This window comes from Cariama cristata, unplaced genomic scaffold (genome assembly GCF_000690535.1).
Source record: "Cariama cristata isolate BGI_N322 unplaced genomic scaffold, ASM69053v1 scaffold11692, whole genome shotgun sequence".
Taxonomy (NCBI): Eukaryota; Metazoa; Chordata; class Aves; order Cariamiformes; family Cariamidae; genus Cariama; species Cariama cristata.
In genome coordinates, this window is record NW_009605563.1 from 30,147 (window position 1) to 46,225 (window position 16,079).

The 16,079-nt window shown below is 44.4% G+C and overlaps 1 protein-coding gene across 1 annotated transcript in view; it reads left to right on the forward strand.

Moving 5' to 3' along the window:
• The window catches only part of LOC104158386 (receptor tyrosine-protein kinase erbB-4-like), a gene marked incomplete at its 5' end in the record, with an annotated part of 30,376 nt that extends 14,310 nt beyond the window's left edge, over nucleotides 1-16,066 (forward strand). The window contains 2 exons of the mRNA XM_009696016.1: nucleotides 12,371-12,662; nucleotides 15,273-16,066. Of these exons, the coding sequence (XP_009694318.1) occupies nucleotides 12,371-12,662; nucleotides 15,273-15,709 (729 nt within the window). The remainder of the gene's footprint in view (nucleotides 1-12,370; nucleotides 12,663-15,272) is intronic.
• Nucleotides 16,067-16,079: the final 13 nt, after the last annotated feature.

The following is a 16,079-nucleotide window of genomic DNA, read 5'->3' on the forward strand; positions in this document are numbered from 1 at the left end:
ACTGTCTATACTGTTTATTACTTCACTGATACTGTCCCTGTAATTTTATTCCATACGCTATATATCATGGAAGCACCTGCCAACCCTGCAATTAAATATCAAGCTATTTATTTCAGAGATGTCTAATTCGTATGTCCAGGGAGACTCTTCTGCTTAGCTAAAGCAGACTCTGGTATGCCAAAAGCCAGTTTTCAGTTCCCTGAGTAGTGCCTGGTAGGCCATTGCAGCAGTCCTACTGCGACGTGAGGTCTGGTAGTGTTTCATGGCTGAACATCTATATATACCTGCGTATAAAAAGATTATTCCAGAGAGAAACCAGGCAAGAAGCTTGCTTTATGATTAACTTGCTCTGGTTTCTAAATTTGAAAGCTAGCCATTTTCAAATCACAAGATTACAAAGGAGGTGGTTGTTACTGATTTTCAGGTGTGTTTCGCATCAGTTTGACGTATAGCATCTTTCCTTCCAGAGCTTGTCATGGACAATAGGGACTATTCACCCAGTGGGATCACTACCAGAATTAAGTGACTTTTATTAGAGGTTTAAGTAACAGGACTGAATTTCTTAGGCACCTGCAGTGCTCCAGTGGTAGAAGATCAGATCTGAGATCTTATATGACCTCCTTTACGTACTGAAATACAGCAGGCTTGGCAGGTGGGGGACTGTCAGCACCGCTGCCTTCAGTTACAGCTGGAAGGAGGGATTTTGGAGAGCAATCAGAGTTTGGAGGGGCACTTCGGAGTGTGCCAGCACAGCTGAGGTAGTATGAGAGGTGCTGTCATTGCAGGTGGGGAGAGCTAGCAGTTGGTTATAGCATCCTTTCCTCGGGGCAAAGGCAGCGGCAGGAGGGAGCCACGGTTTGTCGATGATTCTCCTTGTGTCCAGGGCTCCAGTAGCAATCGATGCCTTCCTGGTTCCCATTTCTTTGTAAGAAAACGCAGTTAACTGTTCCTGCCCAAGCTCTCAAGCTAAGTTATTTCTCTAGGTGTGTCCTGGCCCTGTGGGGCTGATGGCAGTAAAACTGCTTCATCCCAAAGTCAATAGGTAATTTGTGTGAAGAGATATCAAGGCTAGATGGGGCCATTGCAAGCGTTTTGTCTAACCTTCTGGCGTAATGTAGGCCAGAGTCTCTTGTCTCTTAATTTCTGCATCAAGTGCAGAAATTCTGTTTGAGGTGGAGTTTGTCTTTTAGAAAGATTGTCTTGACTGTATCGGGTGGGATGGAAAATACATGACAGTGTAGAAAAGTCTCACTGGGCAGTTAACGCTGACTCTTTAGCAGGATTTGGATCCTATTACTGCCTGCCATGCACCCTTTTCTGTGCTCGATTAAGGAGCTGCCAGTTATCAGAAATCTCTGCTGCCTAAGGGGCGGAGTAGGATAGTACCGTTTGTATATGTGTGTTGTTAAAGGAGGACAACGCTGATGTCCCTTTTTTATTTGGCTTGTTTGTGGTGTTTGCCACCCCTCTGCTTCTGCAATATCTTCCCCAAAATAATATGACCATATCTTTCCTTAAATTTGATGCTTATTACTGCAGGCTGTCAGGTTGTGGACTTTTTTATTTATTTCTATCCCATTTCTTTAATTCTTTCTCCTTAAAAGGTGATAAATCTTAGTAGTCATTTTTTTGCCTTTCTACCAGACTCGGTCACTTTCTTATGCAAGTGTTGCAATGAAATCTCCAGTGCCAGAACAGATGAACTTGTAAATTAACTAGACATTGTATCAAAGCATTTCATAACATTTCAGAAGATTACACTGACGCCAGCTGTATTAGCTCTCTTGCTTCTAGAAAAACTGCTTGATTAGTTAGGAAAGTTTGTATGAATCCATTCTATATGTTTTTAATTAAATACTACATTTTGTGTATTTTCATAGTAGGGTCTAGGCAACAGCATAGTGGATACTGCAGTTGCTGCCATCAAACCTTTAGGGTAATTGTGGAAGTCCCACCAAGCTCTCTGTCAGGATCTCAAATTCCAAATTTTCTGCTTCCCTAAGTTTTAATGACGTCCTGGTAGTAGGGGACTCCTCTCTATTCTGCTCCGCCTTTTACATTAAGCAGTTCTCAGTAGCTGTTAGTGTTTTGGTGGTGTCTAGTTGACCACCACAAATATTTCACCTACTAAAACTTTTTTCTTCTGGGAAATTCTTCAGTGTCTATTGTCGTTGTTGGAAACATGGGTAGCACAAGGCCCTCTTTGTCCACAATAAGCAGGAGGTGATCCCAAACTGATACTAGTCAGCTTAATTTCATTGCTCAGGGTGAGTGAAGTAGTAAGAATAAACATGCAAAAGTACATTGTAAAATACATTAGATGAAAAATTATTTCAGTCTTAATAATTTACATGAAAAAGCTTCTCACAAAATACATATATTTAGAATATGAGTATTTAAGGAACTTTTTAAAATGTGCTAAGTTTGCCAGAGGAGAAGGGAGAAAAATTAGTGTGGAGGACTCAAACAGCATAGATGATGCGGGGCTCTTCACAGAGAATTATTTGAAAGTGCTTTATGGGAACTAGCTTCTTGCTTTGCAGCCAGGCCAGCTGAAATCGGTGGTATTTCTGAAGGAGGAAGCCCTTCTCAGCCTGAATAGGTTATCAGGAGCAACTTGTCAAATTGCCTCATGGTTTTGCAGGTCAAGTGCCTTAAATCAGGAATTTTTTAATGCGTTAGCTGTTTTCTGTCACATTCAGACTCCTGAAGGCAGGCATATAGATTTCGAGTCAGACTTCCCAAAAGTGTTGGATGACATTTTGATTTCTACAAATTTAATATATATTTAATAACAAATCACCACCTCACAGTACTTCCTGGTGAGACCTACTGGAAGTTAATGCTCAGTGGAATCGGTGGAAGAGACTGTAGCTGTATATTGCTTCAAACCTTGATGCATGACATGTAAATTTATTGAGCTTTAATATAAACTGGTTTAAAATCAGGCAGCATCTGCTTCATCCATGAATAGCTGCTGGCTGTGTTAACAGTCAAGAGAGCTCACAGCTGATCCATTTTCTTTTCTCTCCTGAAAAGAAAAAAGTCAATAGATATAAAGAGAGTAAGTAATAAATATTTCTACAGTGCACTGATGAGGCATTCTTGGAAAACAGCAAGCTAAACAACTCTACATAATTCAGTAGATGGAGAAGTGGACTGAGAGTCAGGAAATAATTATGAGAACTGGGAGGAAATTTTCCTTCAGTGACTAGATTTGAAGCAGAAATTGTTAGTGAAAAATACCTATTTCTGAGGAATCATATTTGTGATTTTCTTAAAATAATAAAAGCACCTGAAAATACAAAGGGCCGTGATTTGGACATGCACCTGGCAGGGCTCCAAGGAGTTGTCGTTTAAGCAGCTGTCTGCCCACGATGGTTGGGGCTCACGAGCCCGAGAGTGCCATCCACGGAGTCCCACAGCAATGGGACTCCTGTGGTAATGCTTCGAGCGTAAGGGGGCTGGAGGACTCTGAAGCATCCTATGCCAAATACTGTACTTCTAAACACACATGCAGTGGGGATAAATGCCAGCACAGCCTAAAATGCCCTTTGTTAGCCCGAGTAAAGAGTCTGTCTGTCTCGTTAAATGCTGCGGTAGGGGAAGGAAAAAAAAATCTCAAAGCTATAAAAAGACTCTCCAAAAGATGCGGTGGGGAGAAGTGGGAGGAGGCACAGATGAAGTTTAGATTTAGAATGTTAAAAAATGATTATTTTATCCAAATCAGCTGGATGGTTATTTCTTTTAGTGTGTTATTGCCACCAGAACCTCAGCCTTGCTCTAAATCAACTCAGCATTTCATCAAGAAGCCTATTCTTTGCTATAAGAGACCAAGAGTGCACAATTATGGGTTTCTTTTCTCCCTTGCATAATAAAATTGGGAGATTATCATCAAGTTTCTATTCAGATTTTAGGAAGGCTTTTTTATTTTTAAAACCCATCTTTGTCTGTAAGAGCTCCCTGTTCAGGCCAGCAAGCTGTAATGATTACTGCTGTAAAGGCTTCAGTGGAGATGTGCTCTATTTCATTCTCAATGAGGGTTGATGGCATTTTGAGAGGCTCAGAATATCCTTTGATTACTGTATAAAACAGACTGGGGAAGATGGCAATGCAGTGTGCTGCATAGGAGGGGGCTGCTGCTCCGAGTATTGCTCATCAGCTTTCTTTTGTGCGCTTCTTTTTTTCTTTTTGGTCTGCCATGTCGCAATCACAAATCATGACCGTGTTGTGGTTTTGGTCCCCATTCTCCATCCTTTCCCTGTTTTGGAATTTGAAGCCTGAGGTTTGTACAGAAAAGGAGCTGTTGCTGCTGCTCCTGTGTTTTAGACAGATGCTACAGCATATGAGCAGGAGCAGCGCCTTGACCCTTCTCTCCCGCAGGGAATTGTTACAGTAGGTAGGAAATGGTATGTTGTCTCTTCCAAACTGTGGGGAATTGGCCCAGCGTTAGAAGGTGCCATTCCCTGTAAAACGTCTTGGAGAGTGTATTAAAAAAGGAGTGACAGAAGGCTAGTCATGGGTGACAGGTAGGATATGGGAGTAAAAGAGATTGAAAGGGACAGACACATGCAAGCTGTCTCTTTTCCTCCTCTCCTGTCTGTTGGACACTCACGGTGTGTTAGTACAAAATAATAGGGAAAATAAATTCTTCCATCTTCATTCTTGTGTCATGCTTGGATCAAATTATATGTTGTGCCAGCTGAAGTCTGTTTGCCAGCCGTTCTGAAGGTTGGAAGGACAAAGGTTTCTGAGGTCTGGAGGACAGGGAGGGTTCCAGGGAGAGGTTCTGATGCCATACAGCAGGAGAATGCTTTCATTCCCAGCTCAGGTACAGGAGTTGGAAAAGCATTTCACCCACGTTTCCCTGTCAGTGTGCCTGGATACTGAGTTTTGTGGCCACATCGTGCATCTCTTAACAGGTTATTTTCATTGATCTTGTAATCTTTGACTCCTCTATTTGGTGAAGTGTTAGACTGAAAATATATGGTGTATGTCTTGTATTTTCCAGTAACAGCACAGGAAATATTCTGTGCAATATTTAGGTATGTCATTTCCTATACCACTGTGCCAAGATTGTTTGGCATGTTTTGTTGGTGATACATGCCATTTAGTGTTCACAGTTCAGACTAAATTACTCCAAGAAGGCTGGATTCAGATTTGGGTATCCCACTGCATATGGATGGCTCTAAAAGAGTTTGTAAGTCTGAAAACAGCTGTTAGGAGAGAAAATTGTGCAAGAGAAAATTTAAGTGAGTCATCTGAAGCTATGAAGTAAGTCACTACTGACCTGAACCCAGGACACCAGTGAAACCGCCGTACTGATTTTGAACAAGTTCAGGGATGACTTAAAGCCACCGTCCTGCTAGGACATGATCTGGCACATCCAGATGATACAGGCAGCCTTTGTGAATGGAGTTAGATCTCAGGCTGCCTGCAAATCATACCTCTCTTCTGACAAACAGCGACCAGAAGAAAACTTAGGTGCGGAAAAAATTCACGTGCAGGAAAGACTTATTCCTTGTTTCTTCTATTTATGGCTTTTCCCTCTCACTGATCCAAACTGGATGTTTTGTGTCTCGATTGTGGAAGGAGCGGTCATCAGAGACCGAAGCAAACACTTCAGCTAACACAGGATGGTGCTTACGTTCTTTTCTATACTTGCATATCAACATTCAAGTTAAAATGTTTACACACATTCTGAGAAAGGGTAATGCTGGAAAAGGGTGTGGGACTTCATGATTTCCAATAACGATTCGTCGATCCCCAGTGGAACTTTATGGCCACTGAACTCAAGGCATTGTAAATTGTTGTATAGCTACTGTCCACAACCTGTGTATATTATTCCTACCTTTTATTTTTGTTGTTGACTAACAGGCTCCCCTTTCCTCTCACTGGAAAAATATGTGTCCTGTCTTGTTCCATGAATTCAGGTGGGCCACACAGCTGTTTGTGTAAGGGACACACACCCCTATCCCAAACCGTTTCAGAGGATGTACATCTCCAGTATGCTGTGATTGTTGTTCTGCGTGCTGAAATGATGCAGGGTGCACCTGTACCTGATGCCGAGCTGTGACACTTGGCAGTGATGCTAATGGGAACTTCTCTTCATAGTCTTAGAGGCAAGTGCCCAGTGGGGAATGAAGTTTTCTTAAGCAGGGTCAGGAGCCCGGGCTGAACAGAAGAGAGAGCGTGAGGAATGCCAGACTTGGGTCAGGTGCTGCGAGCTGTAGGGATGGACATGTTTTAACTGTAGCGACTCGGTGGGGCATCTAATCCTTCCTTTTTATATATGGCCCTGCTCTGAGCAGGGGCTAGGACCAGGAATCTCCAGAGGTCTGCAAAGCCTTCTAGCTATTACTATACAAACAACATTTCATTTCTCTTTAACATTACACAGCAATCTCATGGTACGTGTCTTTTCTTTCCTTTGATTTTTGTCTCAGACATGTTTGCTGTGGCGCTCTGAAGCAGGGAAGAGTAAGCTGTTAGTTCTGTGGTCAGAGGGAAGCAGGACTGCTCCTGAGCAGAGGTGGCTGCTCTCCTGGGGTGGTCTTTCCTGTTTGAATTTCAGTTCAGATCAGTTGTAAATACCAGGCTGCTCCCTTGAAATGTAGCTGGAGTTTGCTCGGGGCTGGAGGGACAACTCCGTGCTGTGTGCTCTGCCTGCAGCCCCAGCAGAGCATCCCAAACGTATTACTCAGATCCGATTGCATAAATCAGCTGTTCTTCTTCCTAGAGAACTGATGAAATCTTGGTGCTTGCAGCAAGGTCCGCTCAGCCTGGTATGTTGGGAGGCTGCGGTTTGGTGACTCAAGCCTGGATGCTGACTTGGTTTAAATCAGGTCAAAAGTTTCTAGAGAAAGGAGGGAAGTGAGTTATACCTGGAGGCACACGGCCCAGGACTGAGCTGGTACAAAGAAGTATTGCAGAGCTTGATCAAAAGAAATAATCGCTGATTTGCCTGAAGCATGGACCATGAGACGCCCCTGAACAGGGAGTGTGAGGAGCATCCCAGTGAGAAGGAGGGAGCGTTTTATTTTGTGGTTTGGTGCTTTTTGCATACGAGAGCAGAAGGACAATGAAAGGCAATTGGGTTTTCACGTGGATAGGAGCAGTATCAGAGTAGGTTCAAACATATGTGTGTGTACGTTGATGTTTGCAGAGCCTTGCTTTTCGTAAAGAAAAATCTTTCAGTGCCATGAGCTTAGCAGGCTGCTTAAGAACAGGAGACAGTAATAATTATGCATCAAATGTGTGTGCACGTCTTGGTGGGGGACAAGGAAAACCGGCTCTGCAGCAGCAAGGGTGCTGTTGGGAGGCTGTGCTAGCAAGCAAAGCACAGGGGTAGCAGATCATGCGGTAAAATGAAGTTTTATTTATTTTCTATTTGGTGATAGTCCTGTACCACCCATAGTCCCACAGAAGTATCACATCGCGGAGTACCTTCAGCATTTCTTCCACCTGAAATCTGCTGTGGGTACGGGTTTGGAGGCAGCTGTGGTCACCGCAGGGCTGGTGTGGGATGGGCAGGAGGAGGAACACCGCTCTGGGTGCCGTACTCCAGGCATGACGGTAGACTCAAATGAAAAGAGACAAGGCAGAGGCATATTCGCACAACTACATAAATAGGAGCGGCAGGACCCAACAAGGCTTTGATTTCATTACAGTTTAACATGCAGGCAGAAAATATTATGTCCCTGCTATAAACGAGGAGATATTTACCTTTGGGAGATTTTAGAAGCAAGGAATTGGAAAATGAAATTAATGAATAGAAAGCAATAACAACACAAGCCAATATTCACAAAAATGTTATTTACCTCTCTTTTATCAAGGCTCATTTTACACAAATGTTAGCGGTTGTAATAGCTGATATGTCACTGGTATTTAATACCGAAAGGCCTCTAAAAAGGCTTTAGGGGACATTTGCGTGTTTTTTATCTTTTCTCCCTAATGTCATGTTTGTGCCTAAAATCCAATCGTGTGATATAAAGAATGAAATCTTGGGCATTTCTGGTTAGGGCTGCTCAAGGGCAGTTAAAAAGGCTAGGCTCCTTCTGGAGGATGCTTAGAGTTTGTTTAAATGTCGATGGATATGTGTACTCCAGAGCTAATGGATATAATGCATATTACACTATCAAAAGGGGGTGATTATTGATCCATCTTTTCTTTTTTTTTAGTATTTAAGTTGAGACCTTTTAATTAGGCTTATGTAGTGAAGGCCTTTGAGCAACCAACCTCTGAAGTCTCTGTCCATCTCGACAAGCTAGAGATCTTGATCGTTCAGGTCAGAATTTCAGGATCAGAAATCCATAAACCTAGATCTTCTCAGTAAAGGAACATCAGTTCTTTTTTTCAAGATCATATTTAAGATGCAGAAACAACAACAACAAAAAATCAACAAAGTAAATTGGATTACACATACAAATCAAGCTATTTAAGTTTTACTTGGTAAGTTCCATATGTATTTTCTGCTCACGATGTGATTCATGTCCTGACCAGTAAGAGTTGGCTGGGGGCAGTTATCTTGGAAGCCTACAAAATGGTGACATCACATTGCAATTAGCAGGCAATTTGAAGACATTTAAACAATTATGTCACATTTTCAGCCCCACTAATTGGCACCACAGCTGTTTTCTTTGCCTCCTTTTTTTGGAACAGTGGCCACAGGGTATTAACTCATGGGGAAAAACAGTAAAGAATTAAAAAAAAATGTGCAACCACCAGTGGTTTGGAGAAGAGCCAGGCTGTAAGGTTCTGTGTTAAGGGTGTTGCAAGACAAGCATGTTTAGCACAGAGCTAAAGGGGAGGCAAGAAGAAAATACCAATCCTGTGATCTTAGTTGGCAGGTCGCTGACTGCAAAGTGGTCTTGTCAGCAAAACCAGCAATGAATGCATTAATTCTAGTCCATTCTCTCCTGACGTCTTCGGACAGGGCTATTCTAAGAAGGCCTATTATTACGTTGTTACAGTTGCATGGTATGTATTTAAATGTTAGTCACAGCCAAGAAGATCTAAAGATAGGAGGGTGGGTTTAGCCTTTTGTGATGAGCGTGGAGCAAAGCATGCCCACGGATGGATAATGTGGCCATCCTAGAACAGTGGAGTTTTAGGTTGCTAATCATCTAAACGTGTACGGCAGAGGAGCGTAGCCCTGTGTACTGAAGTCAAGGCCGTTGACAAAAGACTTGCTTTTCTAAGTTACCTTTAAGAGATCACTGTGGGCTGTGAACTAAAAGTAGTTCAAGAGAGCTCTCCCCTTATTCATCCAGAATCAATGAACCACAAGTTGAAATTCATGGGAGTGCCTCTGTGAAAACAGAAAGACGTAAATTAAAGGTGTGTGATATAGCACGGTGTAGTACCAAAGAGAAAAGGAGCGGTGGCAGTCAGTGGTTTAGTGTCTGTGAAAAGCGGAGGGCAGCGACCTCCAATCCCCTGCATACAATACTGACACGGTGTTGCTACAGCTCTTTTCACTCTCGGGCAGGCTGGAGGGCTGTAGCCACCTTGGAAACCAGAAGCAGCAAAGCCCCTCTTAGGGGTCTCACAGGCTGCAGGTGGGAGGGAAGGAAGCTGGGGAGCTTTACAAGGAGGTAGAGGATTCCCAGCAGAGCTTTGGATTCCTCGTTGTTGAGAGTGTTGACTCTGTCTGGTCACCGCTTCGTGTTTCTTCGCTGAATTCCTATCTGTAATCATCAGTTTGCCTAAATCTTCACCACCCTCCATGGACCGTAGTTTACTACTTACCTGTCTTCAGTCTTTCCTTCTCCCATCTTTTTGGAGTAGACAGAAAGCTTCCCTGATTTCGAGTAAATATGAGATCAGAGGGCAAGGAGAAGGCAGATGAAGTCGTCTGCAGTGCAACATCCTGGGTGCTAGATCTGAGGAACAAAATGGCGGTGGGGATATTTCAAACAGAAGGAAATGGGCATATTTTTGATCACCAGAAAAGGGTCTTATGACAGACAGCATGCACTTAAAAAAAGTTTATGGTTTCTTTTAAGGTTTTTCCTGATGCAGGTATTTTGCTAAAATGCAAAACGTTCCTTTATAAAGGAAGACATTTGACAGTGACCATCGTCTCCATCCTGATGTTTTGGCAAGAAGTTTATAAGGGAAAGACAGTAGTACATCCAGACCTTACTGTGTGAGGATGCATGTTGTCTTTTCTTTTACTTTTGATATGTTTCTTGATGTGGATATGTTTTTGAAACAGATTTTGATGAATGAGATATCTTCTGAACTAGAGTGTTCTCAGCATGGTTAGACTTCTCTCCTGAGGCAGTGGGTTTTTCCTTCTAATTTATCTCAAGTTTAGACCTTCTTGTTTCAAACCCTGACTTTTTCTCTCCCCCAGCTAGGAGATGAGGGAAATACAATACAGTTTTTGAAACAAAATGGGAAATAAAGTAATTATGAAGAACTGATCTTGTAGTCTCAAAAATAACATTTTGTCAGTAGAAAAACACATGAAAAATAAAGGGCTCTTTGTTTTATTTTTATTTTCCTCCAAAAATCAGCATTTCCTCAATGAAAAACAGGCCAGTTTTGAGTAGCAGTAATAGATCTAGATGCAGCCACTGTGATGGCGATGTTACAGTAGTTCAGGATTCACAGGGCAGTTCCAGAAACCAATATCAAAATGAAGGTTTCTTCATGGACACTCCAATATCAAAATGGAGATCTCTGCATGGATACTCCAGACTTCTCGGTAAAACCCCTTAACCTGTGATACAGAGGTAACATTAGAAGGGTGAGAGCAGGACCCTGGCACGTTGGAGTCTTGAAATCCAGGAGCTGCTGTGCTCTGTGGGTTCACCAAAGCTTAGGGGCTGTTTTTCCTGTGATACTGAAGCTAGCTGTGCCAGTCTAATGACAGTCCTGCGCCCTCCTGCCCTCCCGCTTATTCCTCTCCTGCTTTGTCCCTGGGAAAGGAAGCCTTGGCTTGGAGCTAGATGCTTTGTGCACTTCTACTGCCCTGTATTTCCTCTGACGTTGAGTGCACCGTCTGTTATTCTTACTGTACAATCTGCCTTTCCAAAAAGTAGACACGAGACATTTGCAGGATGTACAGCTGTCAGGAGGTGTAACATGGCACATGCCCCTCACCCAGCAAGAGGAACTCAGTAGCCCTCCCTAAGACTGGTGAGGCACACAGCTTGTTGATGTCGGTAAGACATTTGCCATGATTGCATTCTTTGAATTTTTGGATTCAGTTAGGAAATCTAACTGATGTGCATGTTTCTTCCCATTAGCTCATACAGCTCATGTGACTTGTTTCATTCATGTGACCTCTTATTACGTATCCATCATTCCATTTTTCTTTCCTATTAGAGTGAAATTGGACACAGCCCTCCTCCTGCCTACACCCCTATGTCAGGAGTAAGTATTTCACATTCAGCCTTCATCCTTTAGGTTCTCCTCCTTCCTTTGCTACGTATTTTCTGTTTCAAACCCCTTTTTCCTACATAAATGGCCCAAAAGCCAACACAATCAAGCATGTATCAAATAGTCAAGATCTCTACCTGGATTCATGTGCAAGCTCTACGGACCCATGCCCAAAATTCTGCCAACTGCCAATTTGTCTTGAAAAAGCATTTAAGTAACAGGCTTGGATGAAGCTGTACATTTTTGCTTTCTATATATAGGTCATGATGTCAAAATTTCCTTGCACGCCCTCGCTAAGAAGCAAAATAGTAGGTTGAGTCAAACCATTGAGTTGAGGTACCAATACGAACACTGTTCACCAGCCTGAAATGCACTGCCTGATGGAATTACATAGTGTTTGGGTGACCGTGTGATTGTCACTGCCAGACACCCTAAAAGTAGGCACCCCAGGAGTAAACAGAGTTCAGACATGTCTATCTCCAGTCCCCTTTGCAGAAGGAGATATCCCTAACGTGAGGTTTAAGGCTTTTGTTCAGAAATTGAGGGAGATTCCCAAAGTAATAGAAGAGGAGGTACCGTGTTTGCCTCTTGCAGCTGTGTATATCCAACCTCCACATGCCTAGGTAGGAGGCAAGTTCTCCTGCCCCATTTCCAGCCACTTTTCCAGCCCTGCGCAGCCAGCTTGCTTCCCTGCTCCCCTCGCTGCACCGACAGTGCCTCCCTGGGAGGGGAAGCCGGCTCAGCATCACTGGGGAGACAGATGCTTTGCCGGCCCGCAACAGAGCCACAGCAGTGCTGCTGCTGATCCCGCAGTGCTGGAAACGTAGTCTGCAGGATGGACGAGGCTTCACCTGCCCGGTGAAATGCATCATTGATCAAGTGTGGCAGGAAAGGCCCAGGAGCCACAGAGATGACTTGCTGTTGAATCTTCTGTCCCTTCAGAGCCTCCTTTCTCAGACTGCCTTTTCTTTTTCAACAGAACCAGTTTGTGTATAGAGATGGTGGCTACGCTGCAGAAGTGCCGATGCCATACAGAGCTCCTGGCTGCATAATACCAGAAGCCCCAGTTGCTCAAGGAGCCACCGCAGAGATCTTTGAAGATACTTGCTGTAACGGCACACTACGAAAACAAGTGGCGACCCTGGCAAAAGAGGACAGCAGCACCCAGAGGTACAGCGCTGATCCCACGGTCTTCATACCGGAGCGGGTCGTCCGAGGAGAGCTGGATGAGGACGGGTACATGACGCCGATGCGAGACAAACCTAAAACAGGTAAAAAATGGTCTTTGCGGAGAAGCTCCTGGTCTAGTCTGACTGAATTCTCTTCTTTTCTACATCAGCAGCTTTTCACCAAAAAAGGCTTTATTGAGTAATCCGGCAGGGTTGAAACATTCTGATTAGGTTGGTATTCCTTTGCACGGTGTTTCATTTTTCTTTGCTTAATTTTCTACTTAGAAAAGCTCAAATGTGCCAATATGTCAGATTTGGTAATTCCCCCTTTTAATTTTCTTTCTGGGAAATGACAAGAGAGAGGAATGAAAAAAACCCAACCCCCTTCTTATCCAATCACAAATCTTCAGTTATTTTCAAGAAAAGGCTCTATCTTTGGCCACCCATGGTCTCCACTTTGCTTTGTTTATTGATCTTCTTTATCTTCATGGCATTGTGCTTGGTAAATGTCACGTTGAACATATCACAGAACTGATACACACAGTTGGCATTTTGTACCCAAGAGAAGTTTAGGATTGAAAGAAAAAGATGTGCTTCAGAGAGACCATCACTGCCAGGTGAAGTTTGCCTGGGTCTGTGCTAGCTCAGACTGCTACACTTTCCCGTTTGATGTATTTCATGTCTTTAAATAGTGACAGCAGTCATTTAGAGGTAAGGGGATGTGTCATTAGTAATTTGCTTTCAAACCTTTGCATTAGCTTTAAAGAAATTAATTAATGCAAATGTAAATGCCAAAAAACTACTGTGTTTGCTGAGAATTTGGAAGCCACCTACCCTTGGTGTTACATGGTGGAAATGGAGGGAGCGCTGGGGCTTGACCCACGGCAGTAGCAATTGTGGGAGTGCACTCATAGCCCTACGCTTCAGCACCCACCTTTGCAATAAGAGATGTGATGCTGTGAGTTTGCTTCAGTGTGAGCTCACACGTATGTTCACGTACACGTTCACCCTGACAATGTTAAGTTCTGCAGGAACGTAACACTTCACAGGTGCTACCTCAGCCCTTGGGGATGTGGTGGTAGCAGCTCAGGAGAAGGCACCTCCTTCCTGCCTCACTGGGCACAGCCACTCGCTTGTCACAGTGTGCCCACAAGGCTGCAGGTGCTCTCTCACCTGGGGGGTTCAAATCACAGCTCAGCTCAGCTGTCATCGCTAAAAGAAAAAGATGTTCCCGCTCTGCTCTTGGGCACTGTTCACCTCAGATTTGGCAAAGTTTTAGCTATGTCTTCAAAGGTACTCGCTAAGTCTTGAACTTTTGTATTTAATAGTTTTAGCCCTATCCTGGATAAAAAGAGAGCTAATTGAGGACCATAGGCAGCCTCTTGTAGCAGGTAGGGGCCTGTTTCCTTGCAGGCAGGACTCTGTGGAAGTGTGACCAGAGCCGTGCCACTGGAAACGGAGGTCTTGCGTTGGCACCCCTGTGTGGCACAGGCAGGCTGGGAGGTCATCCCTCACTAATGGCGGTGGCTCGGAGACTGTTTTGTAAGGAACCTCTAGGCTGTGAGACGAAAGGCAGAATTAATACTGGAAGGGGATTTGATCTGATGATTTCCAGCCTCGAATGAGCTGGATGCTTTTGATGTATCTTGCTGTAGGGGTCCCGCCCCCAGTCACTCTTGTCCCCAGCTCACCTCCGAGCCGTTCCCTCTGCAGCCCACTTGCGGTGTCAGCGGCCTCCCTCCTGCCCAGGCTGACTGCTTTCTGTTTTGCAGCGAGACCTCGTTATAGGCAGAGCAAGGCAGGACATGACGCTCAACGAATCCATTGCTCCGTGGCTCAGTCGCCTGTGCGTGACCGTGGGAGAGACTTTACTGAGTGTGCATTTTTAACCTAAGAGGGGCAATGCCTTTGTTTCTCTTCCCTCTCCACTTCGTGTCTAGCTTTCCATGCAAGCTCCGTACGTCTTAAAACCTTTCTGCAATTCAGCTACCATTTTTTGTGGTGTTCATCCACAGAAAGCAATTTGAAGCAACTGTAACCTGCTCCAGGTCCTGTTTTGGAGCTGATGTAAGGCTCTCTTGTACCCTTTCCAGGGCTCATTTGAATTGTTTTTTTCATAATGTTTCGAGGCCCTTTGTCCTTCAGGGATGGAAGGTTTTTAATCAGGCAAATTGTTCTGTTAGAAATGAAGCTGTCTTAGAAGGTAGCCCTTGGGGAGGTTTTTTGTGCAGAGAGGCTTAACTAAGATTTCTATAGAGCTTTCTGGATGGAAAGACTGCAGAGCAGAGGGTTTGACTGATATGTCCAAGGTTGCACAGAGAGTCAGCAGCAGAGGCAGAAGTCGCTCGGCGTGTTTGGCTCTGTAGATGATAACACTGAGAGGAAGTGCCGGACCAAGCAAGGCACACAGGCTGTGGCTCAGTGAGAGCTGTAGTTCAGTTTGCCAGTATGTTTGACGAGTCACTTCATCTTGCAGGGTCTTCATTTTAACCCATATTGCCCGTTTAGGTTGTAAATTCTTCACTTTGAGCAAGTGTGTGTTCAACACAGTCGGCACCTGGTGTCATCTGGAGTTCTAGGAATGGCTGGGGTGGAGGACGCGCAAGTCTAAGTACTGCTTCTGGTACAACCTGGTAGTAACGTACGCATGACGCTTGCTACATGGATGGATTACTCCCTCTCTTTGCTGATCTATTTTTTATCGTTCCTTAGATTACCTGAACCCAGTGGAAGAGAACCCATTTGTTTCCCGACGAAAGAATGGAGATCTCCAAGCTGTGGACAACCCAGAGTACCACAACGCTGCGAACGGGCAGCCCAAAGCAGAGGACGAGTACGTGAACGAGCCATTGTACCTCAACACTTTTGCAAACACCTTGGAAAATGCCGAGTACCTGAAGAACAATTTGCCGGAGAAAGCCAAGAAGGCCTTTGACAACCCAGACTACTGGAACCACAGCCTGCCCCCACGAAGCACCCTCCAGCACCCGGACTACCTGCAAGAGTACAGCACAAAATACTTTTACAAACAGAATGGACGAATCCGACCCATTGTGGCAGAGAATCCTGAATACCTCTCCGAGTTCTCCCTGAAGCCTGGCACTGTGCTGCCCCCGCCACCCTACAGACACCGAAATACAGTGGTGTAGTGACCGCGGTCTTACTGAAGTGGAAAGGCAACCCCCTTCTAGCTGCCTCACTCTTTCTCTCTCGCTCTCCTCTTCTCTCTCCCCCCTCCCTCCCTTTCTTTCTCCCATGAGCTTCCTCTTCTTGCCAGTTCACTCATTTTTGATATTTCTAAGTGAAAGGATGTCTTGGAGTTGTTTGCAGATTGGGTTGGGAACCTGGAAGGAAGGAAGGAAGGAAAGAGACTGCAAGAAGGCATGTACAACCTGGCATTTCTCATGTTCCGCAGATCCGGAGGGTCGGACGGTCGGAGAAGCCAGACAGCACCAGTAAAGGCCAGTGGCAGTGTTGCCTGCTGTCGAGCTAGTTCTCAGTGCTTCGAACCAGACACTG